General features: G+C 36.8%; 1 protein-coding gene across 1 annotated transcript in view; it reads right to left on the reverse strand.

Annotated features, from left to right (window-relative positions):
• PXDNL (peroxidasin like) overlaps positions 1-15459 on the reverse strand; it is a 489071-nt gene that overhangs the window by 145035 nt on the left and 328577 nt on the right. Inside the window, exon 5 of the mRNA XM_081265922.1 lies at positions 3769-3840. Coding sequence (XP_081122048.1) covers positions 3769-3840 — 72 coding nt within the window. The remainder of the gene's footprint in view (positions 1-3768; positions 3841-15459) is intronic.

Here is a 15459-nt window from a genome sequence, read left to right on the forward strand (position 1 = left end):
AACCATTTATGAACTTAAAATTTTATACCAGGTAAATTGTCAATTAAGTATGAAGAAAGAACCCACATATCTCCAAGTATTAAGGATAATCAGTGCTTTCCCTTAAGCCCTTTCATACAAAATTGCTTAAGTATTCACAACAGCAGAATAAAGAAGTAAACCAAGAAAAAAGAAGAATTAATACTAGAAACCATGAGCTCAAACCATGGTGAATAGGCTGAAAAATGTCAGGTTGGTGACGTTAGTTAGAGAAAAGCCAGTTCAAATTAGAAGACTGGGATCTTTGGTAGAAAAAGGAGACTGTGTGGTTTGTATAATTTGGAAGTATATAAAAAATGTAAAGATTCTGCAAAGGCACATAATGTATTTTAAAACATATTAATTAATATAATTAGAATGTTCAAGGAAAGCAAAAGTCTGTAAAAGAAAAAATTACAGTCCTAATCTGAAGCAAGCACAAAGAACATTAAATACTTTAAAACATATGAGAACAGAAAATTGATTTTCCTTTTGTAAAGAAAGGTATTTTTGAAGCAGTCATATTTATGATATTTATATTTAGAAATGAAATCATAGCAAAGTTCCTGATTCTATAATACATTAGTTAAAATGTATATGTGTGAGTATACGTAATATATGTATATATAATGTATAGTCAATACATGTATTTATTTTTTAATTGTTAGAGAGGATATATGGTCAACAAAAGGAAGTTTAATTATAGTTGCAGATAGGATAAACATGCTAAATATTTAAATCTCAAAATAATAATAATAATAATATATTTAACAGAAAGCACATGTGGAAGAGAAAGAAAAATGACAGAAAGCAGATAAGATTAGTCATCTAAAAAATTTAAAAGGAAAATCAAGAGAGGCTACCAAAATAATCAGTGCAAGAATTAGAAGTTCAACTATGGGCCAAACTAAATATATACATATTATATTTATCATATTTGGGGAATAAGACACAATAAGGTAATCCTCATCTCTCCGGGTAGGAATCAATTAATACAATGTGCGATTGAAAAGTAAAGAAGCAAAGACCTAGGGATATTATCTTGACAGTCATGAATAATATAAAAGAGAAATGGCTAAATGAGGCAGCCTTTGGGAAGAGGTTTGAGCTAGGGAATGTTTCTCCATAGGCTCTGTTGAACTCTGATTTGATAGCACATGGCTGCATCTCTAGGATAAGATAAATAGGTATATACTTATCTAAATAATAGAAAGGAAAACAAAAGATAAAAAGAGTTGATCACTTTCCTGTCCCTCTGAGCTTATTCATGGATCCCAGGATAAGAAGTCTCTTCTGTGAAAATGAGATTGCCGTCACTATAGGGCCTTTCAGGAATTCCACGTCTCCTCAGGTAGGACAACTCTCCCTTCCCATCTTGGATAGGTGGGCTTGTGAGAGTCTTAATAGATGCTCTGGTATACCATCGAAAAGCAATGCTCTTTCATCAGCAAAATGTTCCCCCCAATTTAAATTGGTGCCCCAGTTCTTTTGAAGTTTTGAGTTATTGTAACTGTAAATCTTAACCATGACATGTGTTGAACGCCATGGTTTTCACACACAGGACTTCTTGAACATACACGTTATTGGAAGAGTACCATACGCTCTCCTACCCAGTTACCTATCCATCACCACAGACCTTGCAAAATAGCAAACAAAGCCAAACAGTGTGATTCCATGTGTTTTGACCTCTATACTTCTAGAGGCAACCTGGTTTGGAGTAACTGAATTGGAAAGTGGCTGACTAGCCCTTACCTTTTAATTTTACTATTTCTTACTATTTTATGCATAAGAGCATCATTGTTGAAGCTTATAAATTCCTAATTCATTCTTGTTTAGGAAAACAGATTAATGATTAACTTAATCTATAAAATTTTACATTTTCCTTTATTTAAAAAAAAGTGAGAATTCAGGGGTAAATGTAACTGTTCATAAAACGTCAGAACATTGGGATTTTAAACTGATTTGTAATTATTCAGCCTTGCCATCAATGACTCCTGTACTCACCAGGACCCAGATCTTTGGTGAGGGAGAATCCTTGGTGGCATTGCGAATTACAGATTTGTTTATCTGGCATTTTTTGCTATTTATTCAAATGGTCGATCAACTTCCCACAAACTGAAGAATGAATTCCACGAGCCTATTCTGAAGATGTGGGCCTCAGACAAACACTTGCTCATTCTCTGACAGAGTTCAGCAGCACACTCGTTCACCAGTCCTGTCTGCTTCTGTCTTTTTTTTTTTTTTGTGCATAATAAAGTCAACTGACCAAGTGACCACAAAGAGGGGCAGTCTGGGGCTCCTGTTTTTTAGCTGCTGTTCCTCTTACAGCTCCGACCATGTTGCTGTGTGATTATCTCAATTGGTCTTAATTGAGGCAGAAACCAAAGCTCTACCAATGAACTGTTTAAAAACAAGACACATTTTGTATTAAAATTGCTTGCAGTAAAAAAAAAAAAAAAAAAAAGTACCTTAAGCTGAAGACAATAAATTTGTTACTTAAAGGTCTTAGAGAAACTGAAGTGGTAATGTGTCTTCAGCTGATAAATAGATAAGACAAAAGGAGACTGTACCAGTGTCCTTTTGGTATGTCATTGTTTGTCTATATAAGTTTTGTTGAAAATTCAGTCTTCTAGAAAAGTGCAGATGCCATGATAATAGAGCACAACGTGTGTCCCCAAAGTGAACACAGGTGTGTGATGACTGCCCAGGAAAAATGAGAAAAAAAAAAAAATTGCCAGAATCACAGAAACTTCCTCCACCATTCCCAGCCACCTTCTGTTCACCAAAGTTTACCACCATTTAACTTTTAAATACTACACATATTCCTGCTATGTGCATATAAATTTCTTTTAAGAATAAAATAAAGCTATGTAATTTCAGTGTTCGGGTTGTTTCTTCTCAGATTTTTCTGAGGTTCATCAGTGTTGTTTTATGATTGTCTATTTTATAAGCTCACAATGTGTTTTTCACTATTCTCTTATTTTTGGAGACATTTATTCTAATGTGGAGAACATATATTCTGGTGCACACATATGTGCATTTCAGTTGTGAATCTCTTGGTTCTCACCTGTTGTTATAACATACTATCTGAGACCGTGTAATAATAAAGAATAGAAGCCTATTTGGATCAGGATCTTGGAAGGTAGAAAGTCAAGGACAGGGCATCAGTACCTGCTCCACATCTGGTGAGGGCCTTCTCACCACATGACACCGTGACAGTGGGCATCATAGTGGGAGGGCAAGAGCATGCTAGCTCAGCTCTCTTTCTCTTCTTACAAAGTCACTATTGTCATCAGAGGGTGCCATCATTATGACTTCATCTGATCCTTATTATTACCCCAAAGGCCCATTTTTTAAAACCCCATTAACATATAAATTTGGGGATTAGATTTGCAATACATGAAATTTTGGACTATGCATTCTGTCCATAGCAGTGTGTAACTAGAAGTGGAATTGCTATTACAGCTCACAGGAGATAGGTATGTTCAATGAAAGTAGGTTCCACAACAGCTTTCCAAGTGGCTTAACCCTGTTTATGAAGTAGCCAATCATCTCTTTTACCCTGTTTTTATTTGGGTTATTCATCTCTTCATAGATTTCAAACTATGGGAGGTCTTACAGTAACTCTGTTTTATAAGGGTGTTTCCCAAGCTTATAGCAAAATGTCCTGATCCCCACGACAATCCAAGCTGTTGTATAAACAGAATATGCAAAGCAGAACGTAAAGACATCTAAAGGGTCAGCACTTACAGTCGCTCTAATTTCAGAAGGTCTTCAAAGGTCTCTGGATGTAGTGTTTCTAATTGGTTGAAATGGATATACCTGCAATGCACAAAACCAAGTTAGTTATTCCTTGTACTATTAGTAAAATAAAATGTTTAAGGAATAAACAAGAACTTAAAATGAATTTTTTTTTATTATTTTGTTGGACCCAAACACCATACAACAGATACAAGAATTTAAGTCTCCTTGCTCTTTACAGCTGTGAGTCTAAAAGCTTGATGTTCCAAAGGGAAAACTGAAGCCCATACAGAGGAGCCAGACACCACCCCCTTTTCATGGAGGGTCCAGAACACAAAGATGCTGAGTAGTTGGTGAAATTACTCTTCTTCTTACTGAAAAAAAATGCAAGCAAGTGAAGCTAGAATAAGGATCAAGATTGTAACCATTAGTACACACATTACAAGTGACCATTGCATTTCATAATAAGGAAATTTTTGCTATCTAGAGGAGGCAAATAAGTATATTTGAAGTAATATGATTGATCCAGCAATGAGTTACTCAGGAAAATACTCTGGGCAATGCATTATTAAGCAATTTTGTCATTGTGTGAAAATGAGAGTACACTTACTCAAACCTAGATGTGCAGGTCATTGCTCTACATGGTCTCTCGATGCAACCAAGAGACACAGTGAACACCAGGTGCATGTGGTGGCTGCTGGCATAACATGATATACTGATTGAGAGTAAACATTTTTTCTATAAGTAGAAGGTGTACATTCCAAAATAACAGTTTAAAGTATGGTAAGATAAATACATAAATGAAATAGTCATTTATTAGCCTTACCAAGTATTAGGTAACATACAGAATATTTTAATATACTAGAAACACAAGAAGTCTGTTCTCACAAGTGTGTAATATGTGTAATATGTTGCACTATGATATTACACTGGCTGTTTTGTCACTAGACAATAGGAATGTTTCAGCTCCAATATGACCTTATGGGACCACCTTCCTGACTATGGTCAGTTGTTGACCAAAATTCTGTTAGGTAACACTTGATGGTATTAGAAATGAATTCATTCTAACATTGGAGGAGAAATGAGTCTTGATCATCTTTTTCTCCGTTGACTTTAGATTAGAAAATGTCTTATAGTAACTGCTTTATAACACAAAGGTAAAGACTGTATCTTAAGCTTACAGCAACATGTCCTGATCCCTAGGGCAGTCCAATTTGTTGTATAAACTGAATATGTGAAGCAGAAGCCAAGCACCTCTAAAGGGTTAAAGGGAGGTTCTTTAAAATGAGGCCTTTTCAGTCTTTCTCTATGCAATTGGTCCTGCAGGTTTTCCCAAAGCTGTTGTTTCAGAAAAATCTCTCTTAAAGCAGGATTTCTGAGGACAAAAATGTTTGCATTTCTCTCCAAAATTCTGCGATAAAATGGAGACCCATGCTTCCAAATCAGAGGGCTGAGAAGACCTCTGGCCAAGAAAATCTTGCTAAAAGCAGGATCTATGGATGCGGCCACATCCTCCTCTCAAAAAATGTAAATGCATAGGCTGCACCTGATTTGTGAACACAGTTTTCATAAACAATCTTGTGAAATAAATAGTAATACACAGCAGTCTATAGTGACTTGCCTGCAGGAAGTACCTTAGATATCATACAAAGGAACAAAAAGTTTCATACTGAATTGGGAAGAGGACATTATGTCCATGTGGGAGGACACAGTAAATGGCCCTTGACTTTGTCAATGGGAAGTTATTTGACTTGAAGTAAAGACACACAAATAAATGGAGAAGACTTATGGTTATAATTGCATATAACATTTATTTAATTGCAGGAATATTTTTGAAAGAAGAAATTTAGAAAGCTTAAAAAAAGGAATAATTCTCTTCCTAGGCTTTTTATAAAAGAATTATGATAGCAAGACTACCCCCCCATACCTATAGAAAAGCTTAATAATTAGAATAAAAAGGACGTAGATGAAAAGGAATCATAATTGCAAACTGTTTCAGATTCAGTCCCAAAATCAGTGCTTCACCCTCCTGCTCTCTGAAAGTTGTCTCCCTGGCTGGTGACGCCATGCATTCCTCTCAAGGGTCTTGTTCATTATAAGTGCTACACTGGTGACACTGTGATAATTGCCTTGGTATTTGCACAAAACAACTTTATCCTTGTTTCTTTTGATATATATATACACGCACAAGCACATTCACACATCTCACACACACACACACACATACACACTGTCCCCTACAAAATCATTATCTTTTGTAATTGGTCCAACACACAGTGAAGGAAAAAATTAAAGAAACTATGGGGAAGGTGTTAGGTGTGATGTTTGGGTGCTGAAGGAAAGAAGGCAAAGAGAGAAACTTCTGTGACTGCAGCATAGAAAGATTTGGAGAGAAATCTAGTGTAGAATTTTTCCTTCCAAACAGAATGCATTGTATCATTGGATTTCAACCTTCTGAGCTGTTATACATGCTCAATAATATAGAATGTAAATAGACATTTATTGATGAATATGAATAGGTGCAGATAAAGGCTTTGAATTTTACATGAAATAAATAAAATAACAGTAACAATAGAAAACATATACAAGAGTTTTAAATGGACTTAGTCACTTTTTAAATCTTCAAAACCTCAGTGAAAGTTCTATGAATATCCCCATTGTTTCATTGGAGAAAATATGGTACAGTGAGATGAATTAATTTGCTCCATATTGCACAGCTTGGAAATTCTGGGTCCAAGACCCAGTTTGGGCAGATGTTTCTCTTAACACCTGGACATAACAGTCTCCATCACTGGTAGAAGAGTAGCTTCACACAATCTCAGCTGACGTGCAAGATATGCATCTATAACCTATTGAAACCTGATATAACAATTCCAGGAGTGACATCTTTCTCAAGTATGGAAAAAAAAATCCTCTACAAGAAGAGTTAAGAGCTAATCAAGGGAAAATCCAAGTCACATATCTAGCAAAACCCATGATTTCAAATACTCTTAGAGGCTGCCTCACAGTTTGCCTACATTAGCGTTTCTGTAAGATGTGGAGTTTTTAACTAGAGGAAAGCATCACATTCCAGTCTTGCAGTAACCTAACAGGCCTCAAGAAAAGAAGTTTCAAGCTAGGTCTGTGGTTTAGCCAACTATATATTGCCAACTCAAAGATTTTACAAGTGAATATTCTAGCATAGAAATTAGCTAGACATTCATTTTCCTTTCTATCGTTTTATGCTTCTTTTGAGCAATGCATTTCATATTGCAATTTTAATCAAAAAGAGAACTTAAGTTTATGGTGAATATTTTCAACTGGTAGTAGCCTTCCTGCCATCAGCGACCAATGTTCATCCTCCATAGTCTGTACAGATGTCTGGGTTACTAGAACAAGAACAAAAACTGCTTTCTATGAGTAGTATATCTGATATGCCCAGACAATTAAAATCAGGATGAAGAGGCAGGCCAAGGGTTTAAATAACATGCAAAAGTTTATCCATTATCAAAGATACTATGATGTTAAGTATTGAATTATATAACTATCTTTTATAGTCAGTAGAATTTAAAATTTGTACTCCACAGTACAAATTAAAGTCACTGATAAATATTGATTTTGCATTAAAATAGTTTAAAAGTGTCAATTTATATTTAGAAATTCCTAAGATATGCAAAACGTCTTTTTCAGAATGTACCCACTGAGACTGTACTAATCACAGTGCCGCATTTATTCCCCATTCCACCAATGCTTCCTTAGAACAAATCCCCTCAATTCCAGTCTCACTCAGGAAGCCCTACAGGTTGCATGATTTCTGCTGGACTTCATTCTAATACTCAGTAGGATAAGCAACTGGTTTTTGAATTCACTACTAATGAATGTGAAAAATGCACAAAAGTAGATATTTTTTTCTTAGCAGGGAAATAAGACAACCTGGAGAGTTCTGTTTGATTATAGTGCAGGCATCTTTAAACAGATTTTTTTTTCCCATGAGATTTGACAAATTTCCTGACAATTTTTTTTCAAAAGTAATTTTTTTTTTAACTTCTAAACCAATTCAAAGCAGTAGGATACTTTAAGTTAGGTTTGTTTGATTTATGTGATGGCTTTAGCCTGGTCAAATAAAGAGAGATTTAACTTTGATTTCCTCTCCCTATTGAGCCTTGATAATACAGCAATTCTATATTCTTCTACAACCTTATTTTTTGCTAGGTTGTTGATAATCCTGACACTTTTGGACATCCATTGAAGGTAGATAAATGTGAGTGATTGCTTGTAAGAATATTAAATCTGTTTCAATCACTTAGAAAAATTTTGAGATAAATGGACAGTAGCTATCTCTTCACACACAGAAGGCAAAAAGTTACTGCCATTATTATTTCATGTTCATTCATACATAACCTCCCTAGATGATTTCACATACACCCACAGTTTCAATTATTATTTCTATTCAGAAGGCTTACAAATTATATCTCCAGCCTGGATTTACCTCTATGATCTAGATTTGTATACTCCAGACTTCCTAAATATCTTCTTGATGTTCCAAAGGTGCATCAAATTCAACATGCTTGAAATCCAAACCATGTTCCTCCTCTGCCGTGCTTACTGCCTTCCATTGCTTCTAGCGTCCACTAACAGTGCCACCATATATCTGCACAAGTCAGAAAGTCAATGTTGACCCTCCTTTCCCTTACTCCCTGTATCCTATCCAACTCCAAATTCCTTGGATGTTGCCTCTTAAATATCTCTTGAATTTATTCCATTCTCCTTTCAGCCACTATTTTCATGCTAAAGCAAACTATACTCTCAGATACTGCAATGCAAGAACTATGCAACTAATGTACCTACTTCCATCTGCTCTCTCCCTTACAGAAACTTTTCTTTAGAATCTTACATAGCTTTCAACTTCCATAAGAGTAGAGTTCTTCAACAGAACCCCAATCCCTGCCTGCCTGGTCTCATCTGACATTCTTTCCCCCTCCCCTGTACCTGTTCTCCTTCACCAACACAACCCCAGCACTCTTGCCATCCCTTGGTCTTGTCCTTGCCACACCCTTGCCCACAGGGTTCTTTGCACATTTATCTGCTCAGTCTGGAAACCCTTGTCCCCTCATTTTGCCTGCTGAACTCCTGTTTCACTATGGATTCAAATGTGTGCTTCCCTCTAAGAAACCTTCCCTATCTCCTTGTTGAGTCCCCTGTCACAGGCTCTCACAGCACGGCACTGCTGCAGTTTTATATTTGTTTGAGTCATAATTCAATTCATGTCTATCTTCCATAGCTAGACTCCAAGGACCATGGGTACAGAAACCATATCGAGTTGAAGTTAATTTCCATATCCCATTTCCTGGCACAGGACTTGACAGGTAGACATTCGACATACACTTGATCACTGAAAGAATGAATGAGTGGCCAGTAGTTTTGCATAAGCATTGCCTTTGCATGTACAAAGCTGAGACACTGACCTCCAATCACATTCTATGCTATAAAACATAGGATGGGGGTTCAAACCCTAACTAACGCTTTTATAATTAATATTGGCTCAGCATTCTATAAGGGCAACACTTTCCTTGAGGAAGAACCAAGGCAAACTTCAACACAAGCCTGACGGTTGTGCAGTCTATCATTATGTATGTTTTATTGCATCTCCTAAGAACTTATGAAATCATCAGGCACTAATGAACTTGTAAGACATCTAGCAAATTTTCCTAGGGGTTTCTCAAAGGAAATTCTTCTCAATCCAAAGGGTTGTTTTAGGATCACACATGTGAGCATCACCAACATGACTCAGCTCCTACCTGAGTAGATGTTTACCTACACAACCACCCCATAAAACAGGCCACTAAAATAATGACAAAAAAAAAATCTTCCTAAGCCCTCCAAAACATAGAGAGCAAGAACATGTCATCAGAAAAGGACAATAAAAATAACACAGAGAGAATGATTCCTAGGGTGAGGAGTTTCCAGTATTGTTTTGGCTTTCAGCACAAACTCGCCCAGTCACACAAAAACAAATCCACTGTGCCAGAGGATCACCTTGGCAACCACACTCCAAAGTGACAGCTGAGATGGAGAGAACACTATATTTATCTGTATCTAACTGCACAATCCAAAAAGAATGTAAGTTCAATGTTCCCAACCTTTTTGTAAAATGTAGCTACTTTTTACTTCCTCAAAAGCCTGGAGACCATGAGGAAAAAAAGAAAAAGCATTTGTAGGAGGAGGCTGACTTAAGTGCTGTCAGTCTGTGTCTCTGTGTGTCTGTATATGTAATTTCACATGTGTCCATGGGTATGGAAAGCATGAGCTAACTTCATGTTTCTGCAGCATGAAGTTGAGGTTTAAATAAGACCTCGACAATTCTAACACAGAAGACAGATCCCACAGAGAAGTACCAGGGTGACAACTGACATGAAGATCTTTCTGCCCTACTTCTCAGCCACCAGATCATTTGTACATGCCAGATGCATCACTCCAACTCCCCTCAAAAGTCAGATGAGATAAAAGTATGTACTTTTTAGCTTCATTACACAATATCAAGTAAGAATGATTTGTTAGACCAAATGAATTATTCATGCAGTTTAGGAATTAATTAAGCATCTGAATGGAGATTTTTGTTTCAGACACAGTAAATTTTTTTAACTGATTCTAAAGGAAAAAAAAAACTGAATTACCATAATCCATTAAGTTCAAGAGAATAGCTTTCTAGTATCTGATTTGCATGCTATGCTGAAGTCAATAACAATGTATGCTAAAATCTATTGTACAAAGATTCATATTTATTCTCATATTCTAAAATCAATTATACAGAGGATTATATCTATTCCTCAAGAATTAAAGCCAGTTAAAAATCATATTGCACAAGCTTCACTTACCAAGAAGTTATTTCAATACTAAATTAGATAGTTGTAGAAAAAAAAATCTGATTTCTAAGTTTTTACATAGTCTGATAGTGATTTCTTGCTATCTTAGCTCAGATTCTATTTATTTTTGCCTAAACTAATAACTGTAAATAGTCCATCTAAATTCAGTCTCTTCCTTCTAATATAATCTGTATTGGATTAACTGATAGCTTATCCTAAAAAACACAGCACCAACTCCTTTTAAAGGGATCTCAATATCTTCCCACTGTCTTCAGTTGGAATTCAAGGCTTTCCAGGATTTAGTGCCAATCTGTGACTTCCCTCCTCCTTCATGAACCTAATCACCCTCTAAAGGAATTTGCCATCTCTGAACCTCTTCTGCTATTTTATTTATTTTGAGAAGTCTAATGTTCAAAACGTTTTTTTACCCATTTAAGTTCATTTCAAAAGGTTATTTCTCCATTCTGGATTTAGTGGGTTGCTCATGTCAGGAGTAGCTTCACTTCTGTGTGATCCTTTAGTATATTAAAATATTAATAAGCATTTATTGAGTGCCTCACAAGTGTAAGACAAGATCCTTGACCTTCTCAGAGATTACACTCAGGTAAAAGGTAAAAGACAAGAAATCAATGGCCACAGACTAGCAGGGTATGTATCATGCTAATAATATGCAAGAAATGCCAGGAGTGTTCCAAGAATTTAAAGATAAGGAAAGGCTATACAAAGAAAAGGATTCTTTAGCTATTTTTTTCTGGACAAGCTCTACTTACCTAGAAGCAAAAGAGAAAAGATGGTTTTTAAAGTGGGAAGACAAATACATGGGAAGCACAGAGGCATTAAAATGTAAGGCTCATTTATGGAACAGTAAGTAGCCAGACAGGACAGACGCACAGGTGCCTGCAGAGTTTTGGACCATATCATACTTTTTCTAAGTACTCAACAAGGAAGTATGAACTTTCCCTTCAAGATATCAGGACACACCTGTAATCCCAGCAGCTCAGGAGGTTGAGGCAGGAGGATCATGAGTTCAAAGCAACCTCAGCAAAAGTGAGATGCTAAGCAACTCAGTGAGACCCTGTATCTAAATAAAACACAAAATAGGGCTGGGGATGTGGCTCAGTGGCTGGGTGCCCCTGAATTCAATCCCTGGTACTGAAAAAAAAAAAAAGATATCAAGACCCATTATAAGACTTAAAGAAATAGAATTTCTTAATAAAATTTGCATTTTATAAACATTGCCTGCAGCAACTTGAATAAAGGACTGTAAGTTAGCTGGACAGAGACAAGCTACAGCAGTGGTTTGCAAGTGTATTCAACCAAGCATAACTTTGACCGGAGATGATTTGGGGCAATGTCTAGAGATACTGTGAATTATCACAACTGGAGGCAGGAGTACAATTGGCCTCTACTAGGTGGGGACCAAAGATACTGCTTGATGCATATGCCAGCCCCCAGGACTTTACCAAACCCAAAATGTCAACAGTGCTGAGAATGAGAAATGCCAAGCTAAAGCCTCGTTTATTTTTTAAGCAGTGAGGAGTGGTAGTGACAATGGATGCTGGATGTAGCACAGATTGTAGGATGCAAAAGTGGAAGAGTGACACTGTAGAGCCCAGGAAAAAAACAAGACATTAGAAATCAATTAGGCATGCCAGAGAAAAAGAGGGGCAAATTCATGGAATAAAATTGAGGAAGACTATGTAGACAATCAAAATAATTGAAAGGAATCAAAATACTATTGGAGCCAGGCACCAGGGTGCATGCTGGTAATCCCAGTAGAAAGATCAAGGTTCAAAGCCAGCCTCAGCAACAGAGCAAGGCCCTAAGCAACTTAGCAAGCCTCTGTCTCAAAATTTTAAAAAAATAAATAAATAAAATAAAAAATAAAAAGGGCTAAAAGGCTAAGGATATGGCTCAGTGGTTAAGTGTCTTTGGTTAAATTCCTGATTAAAAAAGATAATAGATATTGGAAAGTATCACTATGAAAAGGAAGAAAGAAAGTGTACCAAAGACAGGCTGTTACAAACAACAAGAAAATAGACATCAACCCATCATGATGATCTGGTCACAGGCAAGTCAATAAGATGTCTATTAGCATTTGCCTTCAATTTTCTGCCTAAAGTCAAAAGCAAAAGGCAAGTGTGAAATGCAAGAGACTGTATGAAATAAGGACAGAGGAGCATATTTTACATTGTGACTATGGAAAGCAAGACAAGAAGCTCAGCTCACTTTTATCATCACTGTTGAAGCTGGTGTCCAGTGTTCAGCCCTTTCCTTACCTGACTTTTCAACAGCATTTGACCCAGTTGGTAACTCCCTCCTCCTCGATAGACCTTCTTCACTGGTTTCCAAGATACCAAACTTTTTAGATCCTCTCCTGAGTAGTCAGTGCTCTTCAGATCCCTTTGCTGCTTCCTTCTCTTTTGACCAACATTTTATATCGGAATGCCCAGAGGTGAGTCCTCAGCCCCCCTTTCTATCCACACTCAGTGCCACCTAGCAGCAGAACTCTGAACACTTTCAGCTGCAAATGACACTCAGTTACATGTCTAGCCCAGATTACTGGCTCATGTTCTGGACCCCCATTCTCACTGCCTAATTCACATACCCACTTGGCTGTCAAGAAGACATCTCAGACTTAACCAGATGCAAATCTGGAATTCTGATAACCCATTTTATCCACAGTTGCTACTTCTCAGCTGATGATATCACTTCCTGGGAGCTGTTTAGGCCAGAAAGTGTGGTAACATCCTTGACCTCTGTCTTTCTCCAGCATCCCATATCCAGGTGGTTAGCTTCAAAATAGAGCCAGAATCTATATACCCATGCCTCCCAAGGCACTATCTCTGGCCTAGATTATAACAAAACCCTCTTGTCCATATCCTTGCCTGGCCACGAGCTACTGTCAACATAATTTAAATAAAGATGAGAAGTAATGCATTTTTTAATTAGTTTGAGTTAGACATTCCATAATGTTATTTATATATCAACATAAATGTCATGCATCATAAAGATAGCTATACCCAAAAAGAGGAATGGTTTCAGAACACCCACAGATAGTAAAATCAATGGTACTCAAGTTCTCTGCCCTGGAGAGAGTTGCATTCTAGCAGGGAAGACACGCATTAAAATTAATAAATAGATAAGCACATTACATGGAATTATGCAAGTCTATGGCAAAGATTTTAAAATATACAAGAAGAGTACAGAAGGGTGTTGAGAATTTCCAGGAAGGGGAGATGAGGCTGTGATTTGAAATAGGAAGGCAGGATCAGAGGAAACTCATTGAGCAGGTGGCATTTGAGCAAACCCTTGATGGGGGGAGGGAAGTAAGTATTTGTGTGCCTGTGGGAAGGACACTGCAGCAGAGAAGATGTCATTGCAAGCACCCCACATCAGGGGTGTGCCTGGCCTGGCCTATTCAGAAGCAGTTTGGTCACTGATGTGACCAAGAGATCCAGTTGGCACAGGATCTTGTAGCTCAGAAGAACGGATCCCATCTGCATCATTGGGATTGATAGTTTTTTTGTTCTAAGTGAACACGGGAGGGTTTTATTTTTTTATTTTATTTTATTTTTTTATTAGTTGCTCATGACAATACAATAATCTTGACATATCATACATTTGAATCAAATGGGGTATAATTTAGAAGAGATGATGCTACTAATCTGACAGGTTTTTAAATGCTCACTCTGATTCCTTTACCTTCTTCATTTAAAAATATTCACTTTCTTTTAATTGGCAGAATATATATATATATATATATATATATATATATATATTTACACACACAAAATTGACATATTTGTGGGTTCTACTTCTAAGGATTCAGCCAACCACAGATGAAAAATATTTGGAGCAATTGTGTATGCCCTGAATATATACAGACTTTTTTGGTCATTGTTCCCCAAACAATATAGTAAAGTGACTATTTATAAAGCATTTACTCTTAGGAATAAGTAAGCTAGAGATGATATGAAGTATTAAGGAAGATGTATGTAGATTACATGCAAATAAAGGAAAACTGCTCCTCTAATCGGCCAGGCCAGGCACACCCCTGATGTGGGGTGCTTGCAATGACATCTTCTCTGCTGCAGTGTCCTTCCCACAGGCACACAAATACTTACTTCCCTCCCTGCATCAAGGGTTTGCTCAAATGCTACCTGCTCCATGAGTTTCCTCTGATCCTGCCTTCCTATTTCAAATCACAGTCTCATCTCCCCTTCCTGGAAATTCTCAACACCCTTCCTTACCCTTCTTGTATATTTTTAAATCTTTGCCATAGACTTGCATAATTCCATATAATGTGCTTATCTACTTATTAATTTTAATGCTTGCCTTCCCTGCTAGAATGCAACTCTCTCCAGGGCAGAGAACTTAAATGTTTAGTTTAATGTTTTGAACAACCAATAAAAAAAGAAAGAAAAAAAATGTTTAGTTTAATGATACTCCTGAACTCCTAAATCTGGCAAGAAGAAGGCACTCATGAAAACTCATGGATAAAAATCTGGAAAACAAAATTATACCTATACTGCAAGGCTATTACAAGATAACTCTCAAGAGAACATAGCACAGAATTTCAGAAAAGTAGAAGACAAGGTCACCCAAGAAGAAGGAGGGAACTGTTGGTCTAAGGAAAGAGGAACATTGAAAAGGACCAGAAGAGTGAGTAAGAGAGGGAGCTCTCCTCACTCCATTATCATTACTGAGCCATGGTCAAGTTTTCATTTTACCCATTATTGACCTATTGGTATTGATCCCACTGAGAAACTCATTTTTTCCATCTCTGGAATACCACACTCTCCTACATCTCCTCCTACCTAACATTAAATTCAGAAAAATTGGATTATTTGAGAAT

This window comes from Spermophilus citellus (assembly GCF_964194105.1).
Source record: "Spermophilus citellus genome assembly, chromosome: 14".
NCBI lineage: Eukaryota > Metazoa > Chordata > Mammalia > Rodentia > Sciuridae > Spermophilus > Spermophilus citellus.